The sequence below is a fragment of the Meleagris gallopavo genome, chromosome 2 (assembly GCF_000146605.3).
Source record: "Meleagris gallopavo isolate NT-WF06-2002-E0010 breed Aviagen turkey brand Nicholas breeding stock chromosome 2, Turkey_5.1, whole genome shotgun sequence".
NCBI classification, from domain to species: domain Eukaryota; kingdom Metazoa; phylum Chordata; class Aves; order Galliformes; family Phasianidae; genus Meleagris; species Meleagris gallopavo.
The window spans coordinates 103,982,984-103,998,083 of NC_015012.2; the positions used below are offsets into that span (position 1 = coordinate 103,982,984).

General features: G+C 46.8%; 1 protein-coding gene across 2 annotated transcripts; it reads right to left on the bottom strand.

Annotated features, from left to right (window-relative positions):
• Positions 1-214: 214 nt before the first annotated feature.
• On the bottom strand, positions 215-15,050 carry ESCO2 (establishment of sister chromatid cohesion N-acetyltransferase 2). Of its 2 annotated transcripts, XM_003204577.4 has the most exons (12): positions 14,839-15,050; positions 14,471-14,533; positions 10,970-11,900; positions 9,380-9,467; positions 8,286-8,343; positions 8,038-8,073; positions 5,826-5,946; positions 4,308-4,439; positions 3,751-3,840; positions 2,784-2,927; positions 2,178-2,359; positions 215-963 (listed from the first exon to the last, which is right to left on the bottom strand). In XM_003204577.4, the coding sequence occupies exons 1-12, from the start codon at positions 14,925-14,927 to the stop codon at positions 825-827; spliced, it is 2,073 nt and encodes a 690-aa protein (XP_003204625.1). In that variant the 5' UTR covers positions 14,928-15,050; the 3' UTR covers positions 215-824. The 2 variants fall into 2 exon arrangements, with proteins under 2 accessions (XP_003204625.1, XP_010706354.1); XM_010708052.3 differs by lacking the exon at positions 8,038-8,073 and having other exon boundaries at positions 14,839-15,045.
• Positions 15,051-15,100: the final 50 nt, after the last annotated feature.

Genomic DNA, 15,100 nt, shown 5'->3' on the forward strand with positions numbered 1-15,100 from the left:
ATGGTGGGAGAGGCAGGTAAGAAAAAAAAAACCAACACATTACATGTTTAGGAAATGCCTGCACCTAACTGGAGGTGGCAGCTGTGCCACAGCTGGTCCTGCTCCTACGTGCAGCTCTTGGCAGTTTGAAGCTACTGCTACCTCCTCCTCCAAACTGTAACTAGGAGAGTTTTGTTTCCATACCCCTCTGTGCACAGAAACGAGCTCAAGCAGCAGCATTTTGAACAGTTTATTGAACAAGCAAACTCTGCAGCACAACACTTCAAAGGTTCCAGACCTTGTGCACTGGAGGCTGAGGGAAATCCTGCCCCATGTTCTCATTGTAACACGTCACACTTCTGTATGCACAAATTTAGGGACAGCTTCCCACCACTGCCTCTGCCCCAGCCCTTTACATTCAGCTCCTGCACATTCAGCAGGTAGTTCCAAGCAGCTTTCTCACAACAGTGCACATCAAACCCCCCACACCCCCCAGGATGCTGCCTGGTGTTCCCCAGTACACGCATGGAGAGTTCAAACACCCCCACAGCCAGGGGGAGAAACAATCAGCTTTATATTAATTCAAACTCTTAAAGAAATAAAGTTATTTGTAATAAAACTTAGATTTAGAGAGAAAATTATCTGCAATCCAAGCAAGCTTCCTTGCGTTCACAGCATCCACCACCAGTGTACAGAAGGTGTGGCCTTCCCACAAGTGCAGGAAAAAGGAGTGCTCAGCAGGAAGCCAGAGTTCACCAGGCCCTAACATTAAAGTGTTACTTTAAAAGCAACACAGTCATTGTAAATGATTTGAACTACTCACAGCTAGTGGTAATCAAGTCCAGTCAGTTGCCATAAACAAAGTTGTAGACGAGGAAGGTGGGTGTTTGGCAGTATTCGGTTGCAAACTGTTTGCCATCTGGTGTGGGGTCAGAGAAGGCAATTTCCTCAGTGCTCAGGTAGCTGCCATACATGAATGTGCTCCTGGGGGAGAAGAGAGCTGTCAGCCACGCTGTGACCCAGGGGAGCGTCACCCCCAGCCCCTCTCTGCAGGAAGCTGATACAGAACCAAAATAGGGAGGCAGACCCCCTTATGAAGCTCTGCTTTCAAGCAGCAGAGGACAGTTCCGATGCCACTTTGCCCTCCTGGAGCGTGGTTTAATTAGGAACCAGGAATTTAAGACTTGTAATAAGGAGAACGTAATACTGAATACAGGCCACTGAGGTCCCCTTGGCTCAGGGCAACACTGCCAACAGAGGGAGTGAGAACTGAGCACCGAGCGATGGATTTTCAGAACACTGAACTCAAACTATAATGGAGTAGGTTGATATATTTATATATATGTATAAATACAGGCAGATGTATGCATATACTTCCTGTGCACATTTATATTATGTATTCAGTGAGTATATATTACATATTAATGCTTACATATTACTACAGGCTCATAGACCAAGCTCAGCCTGGAGGCAGTCCCTAGGAACAGATTGAGGGGATGCTTGCTTGTTGTTCTTTTACTTTATTATTTTTTTTTTCCTTCAAGTTTCTCCTGAGCCAAACACACTTGAAAAGTTCAGAATTTCCTGCCTGGAAAACACTTGGTGTTTAGGCCCAATTTATCCAGTAAAATAACACAAAAAATACTCTTTCCTAACAAGCAGTTTCCCTTGGAAATTCCAGTCCTCGTAGCTGTGTGTTCCAGTTATACTCAGCCATAACATCTTGGCTCACCTTCGAGATTTCAGATACACATCATGTAAGTACTACACAAACAGAGTACCTGTCCACTTAGTAGCCCTCCACCATGAAGATGGGATTGCAGATGTGTCCATACACACGAATGAACCACAGAATACCTTGAGTTGGAAGGGACTCCCAAGGATCACCGAGTCCAACCCCTGGCTCCACACCCAAACCCTATGGCTGAAAGTGGTGTCCCAACACACCCTGAGCTCCAAAACTGGGGCTGTGCCCACTGCTCTCTGGGGCAGAACCTTTCCCTAACCCCCACCTCACCCTCCCCTGATTCAGCTCCATGCCATTCCTTCAGATCCTATCACTGGAGGAAGCTTCAGGCCGCCACGAGGCCTCTTCTCAGCCTCCTCAGGGCCAAATTAACCACAGGACAAAGATTCTTGTCGATTCTCTGCAATCCCTTCCTCCCTCTCCCGGTTCCCACCCTGCCTCAGCTCCATACCTGACCACGTCCACCAGGCGCCGTGCGATGCCCCTCCTGCGTGCGGGGCCAAACACCCAGATCCTGCTGACACCACACACTGCAGGCTCCGGCGCCGTGGAGCAGCGCCACGCCCGGTGCTGCTGCAGGGCATCCTGCCCAGGGCTCTGAGTAGTGCTGGGCTCAGACAGCACCCGGAAAGCCTGCAGAGACAAGCAGGTGCGTTCAGCTGTTCCCCTCAGGGATGCAGAGCCACCAAGTAATACCCAGCTTAACTTCCTTTTACTGGCAGCCTGGACTGCTGATTGGCGACCCTGCACATAGCAGGGGGGTTGAGACTAGATGATCACTGTGGTCTTTCTCAACCCAAGCCATTCTATGATTTTGCAGGGCAGACCAGCTCCTAAAACATGTGCAAGCTTGCTCAAACACCTGCTGTGCAAACCCAACTGCTTTTAGTAACATCACAATGTGACAAAAACACAAGCTTTTCCTTAATTTTACTCTTCCTCTTTTTTTTAATTTTACCCTTCCCCCTCCTGTGAAAGGTTAACACTTGCAAAACACACCAAGAGCCCCACTTACCAGCCTGTAGTTTCCCCCTCTCCTCACACAATTAACACACACCTGTTTGATTGATTCAGCCACCAGGCACCCAACGATCATCTTCTCGTTGGACACAAACAAGTAGGTTTTAGTCTTGGCTGGGCAACTCAAGGCAACTTGCTTGAAGCCCAGTTCATTATCTACGATCTCCCGCACGTCTTCTGCCTGAAACAAAATGAGGGGTGCATTAGGTACCAGCATTCTTCAGCTCAGCATGAACCTGAATGAATGAAAGGAGGTTGTGGATGCCCCGTCCCTGGAGGCATTCGATGCCAGGCTGGATGTGGCTCTGGGCAGCCCGGTCTGCTGGTTGGTGACCCTGCACGTAGCAGGGGGCTTGAAACCAGATGATCATTGTGGTCTTTTTTCAACCCAGGCCATTCTATGATTCTATGAAACTCATTTCCCCCAAGTAATCCCATGCTTACACAAGGTCAGGCTTCATGAAGCAGCCCTGAAGCACTTTGCAGCTTTACCTGACACCAGTGGCTCTCACTGTACACGCAGCTGGTCTGGCAGGATTGTTTTGTTTTGTTTTATTAAGAAGACATGAAAAAGAACAGGCTCTCGCTAGCATTCTCATCTCTGTATCTCCCTCAGAGCACACCCACCTGTCACCTGAATCCTCCAACACATTGTAATGAACATTTAAGAACAAGACCTTCAGCATGGAGGGTCAGGATGAGCGATCACAGCAACCTGCACTGTAGAAATGCAAGCTGCCACGACCCATGAAAGCTGTGGGTGCCCCATCCCTAGAGGTGCCCAAGGCCACAGATGGGCTCTGCACACCTTGAGCTACTGGGGGCACCCAGCCTGTAAGGTCCCTTCCAAAGCAGCCATTATGTGATACAGTGACCCTGCTCTGCCCTCCTGTAGGCTTTCTGCATTCCAAGCGATGTATGACTGTGTGAATTGAGGCATTCAGGGATCTGAGCCATGAAAAAACTAATCTACAATACAACCCCCAAAATAAACAAACATGTACCTTCTTGACTGCATATTTTGGGTCATCTGGAAGAATCAATACGATTTTCCCATCCCAGAACTCTGCCACAACCCGTTCTTTCTTCCAACACTGCCACAGAGAGGGGGAGAAAAAAAAACAAGTCAGTGGTTTAGCAAGAGAGGAAGTGATTCAGTGAAGACTCTGGCAGATGTAGCTGTAATTTGAACCACCTCAGCTTTCAGGAATAAAGTCAAATCACATTCATCAAACTGACGAACACAGTTGCTGGCACTGCGCACTACTTACACTTTAACCTCCCTTCTGGCTGACAAAACAGCCTGCAGCTGTCTCAACTTAATACCTGGATGATATGTGCTGCTTCCTCTTTACTCAGAATGCAGTGAGGCCCAGGCACAGCTGTCCAAAGAGCTGTGGGTGCCCCATTCCTGGGGATGCACAAGGCCATGGGTGGGCCCTGGTCGGCCTGGGCTGTAAGGGGCAAGCAGGGGTTGGAACTAAATGATCTTTAAGCTCCTTTCCAACAATGTAGGATTCTCCTGTGTCCTTCAGAGATGTGAATGCAGCAGAGGCCTTACCACGTATCTGAGGCACTCGAGGAATCTCTCGTGGTACTGGATGTGCTGGGCTTCGTCCTCAGGGCTGGCAGCTGTGTAGATCATGCCACATGACTTGCAGGCAACAGTACCAAAATGCTTCTGTCCGGCATCCTAGTGAGAAACAGAGTTGGTTAAGCATGAATGACACGTGCTCTGAAGGTCAAAACCACGTTTAGTTTAAAGGAATGAGGTTAAGAATTTGTATAGCAACAATAATCAAAGATTAAAATATTTTGATTACATTTGGATTTATGAGGAGGAGCACAAGCTTTTGCTTATTTGTAGAATATTCAAGACTACATAGCATAAAGTTGTTACACAAAGAATGCATTATTTGGAACAAGTCTTGAAACAGATGGGTCAGCGACATGCTGAGCAAACAATGTACAAGAACACCACAAAAGCAAAGGAAAACCATACAGCCCTTTTTTGCCAGTCACCTAAAATAAAATAAAATAAAAATTCATAGCTCTGTCAGAAGACAGGGAGAAGGAACTGCATGTCAGCTGTGCAACAGCTTTCAGTACCTGAAGGGAGCATATAAACAGGAGGGGGAACAGCTGTTTACAAGGGAAGATGTTGATAGGACAAGGGGGAATGGTTTTAAACTGAGACAAGGGAGATTTAGGCTAAATATTAGGAGGAAGTTTTTCACCCAGAGGGTGGTGAGGCACTGGAACAGGTTGCCCAAGGAGGCTGTGGATGCCCCATCCCCAGAGGCATTCAAGGCCAGGCTGGATGTGGCTCTGGGCAGCCTGGTCTGCTGGTTGGTGACCTGCACACAGCAGGGGGTTGGAACTGGATCATAGAATCATAGAATGGCCAAGGTTGAAAAGGACTATAATGAACATCTAGTTTCAATTAGATGATCAATCAACTAGTATCAATCTTTGAGGTCCTTTTCAACCCAGGCCATTCTAGGATTCTATGAGCAGCAGGTTGATATCTAAGTGGTGATATGAAATGAAGGCCCATGTGTTTAGAACTTGTTCTATTTTCCTGCACAGGCTGTTTGCCCTTCCCTGTGTCCTCTCAGTGTGGGCATGCCCTTATCCCTCAGCACCTGCTATCCACCCCCTCTCCATCATGGCCCCAAGAAGAGGTGTACATGGGTTAGGCTGGAGCTTGTGGCCCACATGTCAGCCACACTCAGAACGAGTGCAGGGTAAATGCTGCAGCTGTCTTCATACTGCTGCTCTCATCTGGGTTTCTCTCCTCTGTGTAACCACCCAGCAATCAGATCAGTTCAGATCAGATCAGAGCTTCACCCAGAAGTGCAGCAGCAGCAGGAAGGCAGATGTGCTTCACAGCTCTGCGTTCACAGCCCCTGCTTATACATTTCCATGCTGCCTTGACTGCCATTTGCTGTTATAGTAGTCACAGTGTGGTTTGTTTGAGGCTTACGTGGAAGGAAATCTGCTTATTGCTTAGCCTCAAGACATGTCTTATTTCCTTGTCAGTGTGCCAAGAGCCACCCCAACGACCCAGCATCCTTACAATGATCATCTGATTGTTGGACTGCTTGCAGAGTTCTCTTGCTTTCTTGCTTTTCTGCACACCGTGTGGCATTTTTGCAGGTGGACTGGATCCAAATGGAGAACTCAGTTCATCCAGCGCCCTGAAAATCATTTCAGAAAGATGTCAGTTGGTCACTCACACAAAGGTTAGCTTCACACATCAGACACCCAGGGCAAGGTTGTGACTTTTATAACAGAGCACCCCAAAACTGTGATACAGCAAAGGTTGTTGACAGCTGTGATACCAGCTGCTTTCTGGAGAGTGAGTAGGGCTCAAGGCAGAACAGGAACTGCACAGCTACCAAGCTCACGATTAAGCACTCTCTCACTTCCACAACCATCCTATCTCCAGGATACTGGGACACTGCCACTAGCTGGAACTCAGCAGTCCCAGCCAAAGGGGACAGGGCCAGGTCCATGAAGCATGGGAACTGGAGATGAAGAAATACATGCTCCAGCCTCAAACCACAGCTTCCTTGGACTAGGCAGTCCCACACAGACTCAGCAAGCTGCTCAGTGCTGGAAACCTCACCTCCAAGTCCAGGATCCAAAGGAATAAAACATCCCCTAAAGAATCCCTTTGATATACTCCTGTTAAGCTAATACATAAACTTATGGCTGTAATCATGCTTTTAAAAACATGCTTGAAGAGAAGCCCTCCTTACTGCAGCTGTGAAGGAAGAGTTCATTGCCACACTCCAAGCCTCCAAAACCGTACCTCCTTCTGTGGGGCAGAGCACACCAAACCCACAGTCCTGGCAGAGGGCTGCAGCAGCTGAGCACTGTCACAAAGCCCTTGGATGGTGAACACGGTGAACTCAGCACTCCTCCAGCAGCAGAACAATGCTGAATCACACATAGGACACAGAAACTCCACGCCAAAGATGTGAGTGGAGAGCACCAGGCTGCCCTGTGGAGCTTGGTGGGTTTGTAACATCCCCAGCAGGGCTCGGGGTGATGAGCAGAAGGGATGCAGCCCCAAATGACCGTGATTAAAAGTGCAGCTGGCAGAGGGAACTCATGTCTCAATGCACAACTCAGTGAGCCCTGGTGTGAGGGCTCAGTGTGTGCAGCTCAGGATACCTGATCCAAGCTGGATTTGGGCACACTGTGACACAAAGCAAGGACGAGGGTCCTATTCTGCCATCTCAGCAGGAGTGGCATCATCATCTGAGATTATTTTACACAGCTTCAGGTATTCCTGTGCTGAAGAAAGCTGACTACGAATCACACACAGCATCAGCAACGCTTCCCTCTCAAGGAGAAAAAAAGATTGATCTCCAATTACCTATGGGTTTTGATCTAGATGGAGAAACTTTAGCTGAGACCCACTGCAACTTGTTATTAACTGCACAGTTTTCCTTCAGACTTCCCACAGCATGGCATTTCTTAAGCAATCTCAAAGTGGGAAACTCTTAGTGTCATGCAGTGAACATGGAGCTCACAGATACACCAAACCATTTTATAGATTCAGCTACTAAGGAGAACTTCCAAAGCAGAAACTTCACATAGGAAAAGCTTGTGTTCATCAGCTTCCCAAGAGACAACAGCAGATCCGAGGCTGATGTGCAGTTAATCACAAACACCAGGCTTTGCACATATTCCAGGGTTCCACTTGCACCATGGAAGGTATGTGAAAAGCCACATGAGGAAGCAAAGCAAATATTGCAATCAGATCTCGCTTTCAACACTCCTCTGTGGCAAAGGACTACCATAGCTCAACAAGTTTTGGAAGGTTTGTTTTGGCTCAATCTGAAATGATTTCAAGTGTTGGGGGTTGCGTGTGCGTTAATGTCCACAATAAACTAGGCTCAGAATGTTTTGATTGTTAACAAAACGTATCAAGGAGTTGATTCAGTGTGGGAGGGGAAACGGCAGCTTTTCTTGCATGGGAAAAGAAATCTTTTTCCATTGGAAGTTTCAGAGTAGGGCAGAAATTAATTAAGGAAATAAGCTCATCAGAAGCACAAACATCAGCACAATCACACCTTAGCAGTACAGAGAGAAGCATGGAGGCTGGAAGTCATTTAGCAAAGAGATCATGCATTTTACAGAATCCAAAAGCAAACCTCACATGCTCGTGCTCTATTCACATCCCACTAAACGTGAAACACAGCCAAGTGCAATTCTGAAAGATCCACTCAGGTGGGAAAGGAGAAGAGAAGCAGATGCTTCTGTTAATTAACTCTCACCCATTTCTGTTACAACTTCTGTCTTGTCTTTTGCACCTGGATCAAAAGTTCAGAAGTTTGAGTGCTGCTACAGGACAGCTTATCAGCCACAAGCACCTGAGCGAAGCAGGTGCCAACGAGGATTATTTCTCCTGTTGCACTGCACCAAGATAGAAGGCTGAACTTGGGCTTTTAGAATGATTATATGCATATTTTAACAATTATTCTGTCAACATGACACTCCTGATAGACAGCAAAGATGAACATACCTCTTCTTGCTGGTAGGGGGCCCACTGAATATGGGGTAGACAAGGGCATTCGAAGATGCTGGAAAAGATAAGTGACATTATAGTGGCTTAGAGCCATTTTTTAGTCACAGAACACGTTGATACATGGAAACAGAAGAAGTTGGGAAGTCTTACCATAGGTTACAGCACACAATCTGCAAGTTTTAGGATAATGCAGCATAGATCACAGTAAGTCTAAGTGAATTATTGCTTAGGAGTGTTTTCCATCAAGCATAAATAATTCAAGTGCTCAACTGTTTTCTGCTTTCATGATTTTAACTGCATTTGCTAAAGGATGGAGACTCCTCAGCAATTACAGAAACACGAGGAAGTGCACAGGCAGAAAAGTGGCACTGACAGCCTCCAAAGAACACACTGAGAAGACAAACATGTTTCTAGGAACAGGACACAATAAAATGACTCTTGTTATTATCAGAAGAGGAAAGGAAGGCTCCAATAAATGATACAAAGCCCCAAACTTGTTAGAAATGTGAGATTTTAGAGGGCCAAGAAAGCATTCAATAAGAGCAAGAGGAAGACTTGGTAGTGCCTGCTACTTGGTGAGGAAATGTGAAATCCAGGTGACAAACTAGGAAAGAACTACTTGTGAGCAGCTCATTAGCATCATTAAGACATAAAGGACACTCCAAATTGCACATTTCAGAAAAAGAACACTCAGTTAAATCACATTCAAACCACTATTGGCAGTAATTCACTGCTAAAAGAAGTGCAGAGGGGAGTTTCCTAGGTCACCATGAGACATAAACTTCGTGCATACAGCCTTGTGGATATTTAGCTAGCAGACAGGCATGTGTAAGAATTGAAATTAAAAAGCGTTCTTGCATTAAAAAGGGTTGGAAAAAAATAGTCTGAAGTAAGGATAAAAGGAAAACTGCTCCACTTAACAATAAGCAGGGGCAAAAGAAGTAAGAGGTATCCACTCTCTGGGCAGCAGCTGCCTATGAAACACTTGAGTTACCACCTCCTTCAAACCAGAAGCATCTCCCAAATGCATTTCCTATGTACTGTGCACATGGACTGCATGAGAAGACCAAGATGTATAGGATTCAACTTACCCTTCTTACTCCCTTCGTGTGGAGATTGGCTGGAAGGAATGCAATCATCTGACTCGCATGTTGTGGAAGAACTAATCTCACCACCACCCTGTAAATTAAGACAATTTTTTAGGGCAAAAACTCCCCAGCTCTCAGATAGCAGTTACAGAACCACACACAATCCAGGCTCCCTTCCCAAACAGCATTAATTGATGTTGTATACAGTTTGATTCACTCATCACTGCATTTTTTTGTGCTTTATTTTCTTGTTTGTATCGTCAGCTTAGCACGCCTGGGACTCAGCTTCACTTTCTGCTTATATCTATGTGTCTTAACAGTTTTTGGAAGCCTCCTGCAAGCATTCTATTAAAGTCTGCCAAACCAACTGTTGCCTCCAACTCTGCCCTTGTCATAACATGATTATGTTATTTCCCATCTCCTCAGGGTCACCAGACTGCACAATGTGAAACCAGATCAAGGCCCAAACTCTGCCTGTGCTCATTTTGCAGTAACAAAGTCACCAAGTTTCTTTTTCCGATGCTACGTACTTCTGATTAACCCCTGAGAAACAGCTCACCCATGCAAAAAAAATGCAATCACAGCAGAGTGAAATGCTTTAAAAAGTTACATATTTACTGTGTGTGCAAGATTGGATTGTGCAAGCTAACGTTTGTGTTTTAGTAGTGCTGGCTAGTAAAAGCATATTGACAATTAAGATTGGTGTGTGAGAGACACACTAATACAGTGCAGGTGAACAAAGCAGGCAATAAACTGTTCTTTATAATCATGCACTGCTTCAATTAAACACATCAGGCCTATAAAAACAGCTTCCTTCTTGTTCACTGCTTCCTTCCAGTGCCTGCTATTAAACACTGCAGTAGAACCCCAGCAGCTGTTCCCACTTCCACACATCTTAGATGCCAGAATGCAGCAACACAGATGTGACATTAAGTGTAATGGAAGTCTGTGACCCTGTTCTGATTTTATATTTACTGCATTCCACTGCTACCCTTAGCTTTCCCACCTAACACCTATGCAGTTCTTTGTCAGCTTTGCTCCTCACCACACACAAACACAGAAATAACAAGGGGGAATGGTTTGAAACCGAGACAGAGGAGGTTTAGGTTGGATATTTGAAGGAAGTTTTTCAGCCAGAGGGTGGTGAGGCACTGGAACAGGTTGCCCAAGGAGGTTGTGGATGCCCCATCCCTGGAGGCATTCAAGGCCAGGCTGGATGTGGCTCTGGGCAGCCTGGTCTGCTGGTTGGTGACCTGCACATAGCAGGGGGTTGGAACTGGATGAGCATTGTGGTCCTTTTCAACCCAGGCCATTCTATGATTCTATGATGATGACTCAGATTGTTGTCAGCACAAACACTCACAGGCAGCTTTCCCCTCAGCCATCCTAACCAGGTATTTCACTGCAGCACACAGGGATGACAACAAACTGGGGTTTTACCACTGTTTTAAGCCTTCATAAAATACAAACAAACCTGCAGAGGTTCTCTTTAAGTCAAATCTGAATAAACACCTGGGCTGAGTAACCGGAGCATGTGTGAGACCCAGCAAACTCAGTGCATGTCACCTGAACCCTGCTGACACCTCTACTCACCGTGCTCCCTGCATGGCTGCACTCTGCAGTCTCAGAAGGATGAGAAGCAACAACAGTGCTGCCTGCACTTTGCTGCAGAGACACCTTTCCTTCCTGTGTGGTATTTCTCTCTTGATTTACGCAACGTGGAAAGTTCTCTTTGTTGTTGTTTTCTCTCTTCTGAGGCACAGAAGTACTTCTTTGTGCAGTGTCTGCCTCGAGGCTTTTGCTGGCATCAGCAGAATGAGACCTGGGGGGGCTCTGGAGTGGCTTAAGGTCTAAGGGTGGTTTCTTCGAGTGTGACTTCTTGCTGGCAGAAAAGAATGCTGCTCCCAACTGAAGCCTCAGAGCTGGTTTCACTGTCATGCTGAGAACTCTGAAGGGTGAATCCATCTTCTTCTTAATTAAACAAGGAGTATTCTCTTTCCCCACACTAGGTTTTTTAGGGGGTACATCTGCTTTCAGCTTCTTAAGGACTTTGGGGGCAGTTTTGCCATGCTTGGAACCAGCTGCAGGCCTGGCTGGCTTCGAACTCGTGTTCCTGACATTCACATTAACTTTCTCAGTCCTGCTGGCAGCCAGGGGACTCTTACAACTGCCCCTCTCCCCAGAAGCTCCGTTCTCACTCAGCTGTTTCCTCTCTAGAATAGTAAGGTATTGCTTTTCCTTGCTATAAAAAGACAGCACAGGCACGATGGGCTGGTACGAGGCAGCAGGCTTAGGGGATAACTGGGAGGAAAACTCCCTGCGTGCAGCAGTGGGGATGCTGGCAGCCTGCAGTGGGGACACATCCAACCTCCTCAGTGGTGCTGGCTTCACAGAGACAGCTCCACTTTCCTCATCGCTGGAGCCAGGTGACCATTTGATCTGAGAAGAAAACCAACGAGCTCTCGATTTCTTGAGGCTTTCAGCAAAACCCGGATCCTTTCTTTTCACAGGAGTCTCAAAGGCACTATGAAAACAACAACAAAGTAAAATGTCACATATTGACAGCTTTTCAGTTATTCTTGTGCTTAAGTAACGCTCCAAGTTCACTCAGCCTAGTTGCCTGCACCAGTAATATGCCCTTTAACAAACACAGACCCAAGGCTGTCAACAGCCATTTTGTTTTCTGCTTTCAGTGGGGGGAAGCAAAAATCCCACAGTATTTCACACCAGGTTCTGAAAGGCATGCACTGAATTCTCACACCGATGTATTTCAGAGCCTAAAACTCTGTCAGCGCTGCACTCAGGGCCCAAAGGGGATTCACTTTACACAAAGGACACATTCAGCTGTAACATATTTGCCTGCTGTAAATATTTACTGAGGAAAAAAATCTCACTATCTCAGGAATTTGTCCGTCCAATTCAGAAGAAAAACTTCACCCTGGTCTCCTCCCTGAAATATTTTTGTGGGTGAAGGACAAAAGGAGCATGAGAGAAACCTGTTCTGCTGTGACAAAGTTACAAAGGGAGAGGAACAGCCTGTTCTGTGGGATGTAAAGCTCAGCTTTGTGTCCATGGCCAGTGACTACATTAGTGGGAAAAGATATACCTGTAAGATATGTGTAAGAAAGGAACTCCTGGGGGAATAAAAGTGCCCCTGGGGTGCAGCAGGTCCAGCACTGCCAGCCAGCTCAGGACAGCTCGTGCTTCTATGATCATTTGCACACTTTTAAGTCTTTACAAACTGGAAAAGACTGAAACTCTATCACAAATAAATGTCAACGTCAGAGTTTTATTTCTTAGATTCCTAAGCAATCATTTTTTGTAGGTTTCCATTAATTTTGGGACCTCATTAGGGTTGTGTGTGAATGTCACACGTTTGACAGAGGTGACTTCCAAAATAAGACACACTTATTAAAAAGAAATAATAGCTCTAGAACATAGCAATGCAACCACCAACGTGGCTCTGCAAAGCATCAGCTTACTGTGACACTTTTTTCATGTTTCTAATTCTGCACTGATTGTGCTTTAGATGGAAGATCAGTTTCAGGTTCCCTATATATCAGTTGAAAGCTCTCAGTACAATATAAAATGCTGTTAAGTCATAAATATTGACTAATTCCAGTGCATTTCAAAACTACCTTAATACTTATTTCCACTTCACGATAAAATTTTCAAGAATTTGAAATATAAGATGCTGTACTTGAGTTGGGGCAACCCCCAGATACATCATAGAATTGTTGAGTTGGAAGGAACCTTTAAAAACCATCTGGTCCAACTCCCCTGCAGTGAACAGGAACAGCTACAGATCCATCAGGTGCTCACAGTCCCATACAGCCTGACCTTGGCTGTCTGCAGGGAGGACAGGGCAGCCACCACCTCTCTGGGCAATCCATTTCAGTGTTTCACTACTCTTACTGTAAGAAAAAAAAACACATTTTCCTTATACCCAGGCTATATGTCCTCTCTTTTAATTTGAAATTATTTCCCCCTGTCCTATCACAACAGACCCTGCCAAAGAGTTTGCCTCCTTCCTTCTTACAGCTCTCCTTTAGATACTGACAGGCCTCACTCAGGTCATCCCACAGCCTTCTCCAGGCTGCACAACCCCAGCTCTCTCAGCCTGTCCTCATAGGAGAGCTGTTCCATCCCTGGGATTGTTCTTGTGGCCCTCCTCTGGATGCACTCCAACAGCTCCATGTCTCTCCTGTACTGAGGACTCCCAGCACTCCAGGTGAGGTCACACAGCACAGAGTAGAGGGGCAGGATCACCTCCCTGATCCTGCTGGCCACGCTGCTTTTGGTGCAGTCCAGGATACAGTCAGCTTTCTGAGTTGCTAGGGCACAGTGCTGGCTCATGGCCAGCTGCCATCCACCTGCACCTCCATGTTTTTTTCATCTACAGACAGAGAACTCACTGAGAGCAGTCTTGAGGAGAAGGACTTGGTGGTTCTGACGGATGAAAAGCAGGACATGAGCCAGCAGTATGCTCCTGCAGCCTGGCAGGCCTGAGCTGCATTAACAGAGGGGTGCCAGCAGAGAGAGGAAGGTGACTGTCCACCTCTATTCCACCCTTGTGAAACCGCAGCTGGAATACTGTGCCCAGGCCTGCACTGGAAGGATGCAGAGCTGTTGGATTAGGTTGAGAGGTGGGCCATGAAGATGATCAAAGGGCTGGAACACCTCTTCTATAAAGACAGGTTGATGGAGTTGGGCTTGTTCAGCTTGGACAAGAGAATGTCTCTGGGGAGACCTCGCTGAGGCCTTCCAATAGCTGAAGGGAGCTTATAAGCAGGAGGAGGATTGATGTTTTGCACAGTCCATTATCAATAGGACAAAGGGGAATGGCCTTAAACTAATTCAGATTAGATATAAAGAGGAAATTCTTTATTCAGATGGCTGTGATACCCTGGTATTGCTGCCCAGAGCTATGGGTGCCCAAGACCACAGATGGGCCCTGGGCAGCCCAAGCTGATGTGGGGCACCCAGCCCATTGCAGCAGGGTAAGGTCCTTCCAACTTAACCATGCTATGATTCTATGAATTTATGTTCAGGACAACATTTAAAAAAAAAGAGGTTTGTAAGCAGTTAACGTACGTCTGAGCGGGGTTCTGACTCTTCTTCTGTGAGCTCACAGCTTCCATGTTATCAGCCGAGCACCTGCAGGAAGGCATTGAGTCAGGTGAAATCGATTTTACTTACAGCTTTCGGTTAATTAAGGAAGAGAAGTTGGGAGCTGGCAACAACAATTAATGGAAGCAGTTTTCAGACAGGGTAGGGATCGGAATAATGTTTTAACTGAGAGTAAACAACGACACAGAGAACATTTCTGCTTCGAGTCCTAACCAAAGCCTTCCAATACCAAAATGGGGGCGATAAGAAAGACGGGAACAGACCCTCAGACCCTCCCAGGACGACTCCAGACCCCGCAGGCCCCGCACACCCCCGGCCGCACTCCCCCTCACCTCAGCGCCGCCTCCATCACGGCCACCAACGGTCCCGCGCGTTCCAACCCGCGCGCGTTCACCCGCCAGGCCGCCCATCCACTTCGCATTGGCCGAGAGCCTTGCCGCTCAGCACACCTCGCAGGGCCATTGGTCTGACTACGGCCCGCCACTCACATTTCAACCAGTCAGATGGTTGTCCCCACCCCCTGGCGGAAACTCCAACTCCCAGCGTGCCTCGCGAGAACAGAGCTGCCTATGGGGAGGGGCGGAGCGCGAGGCA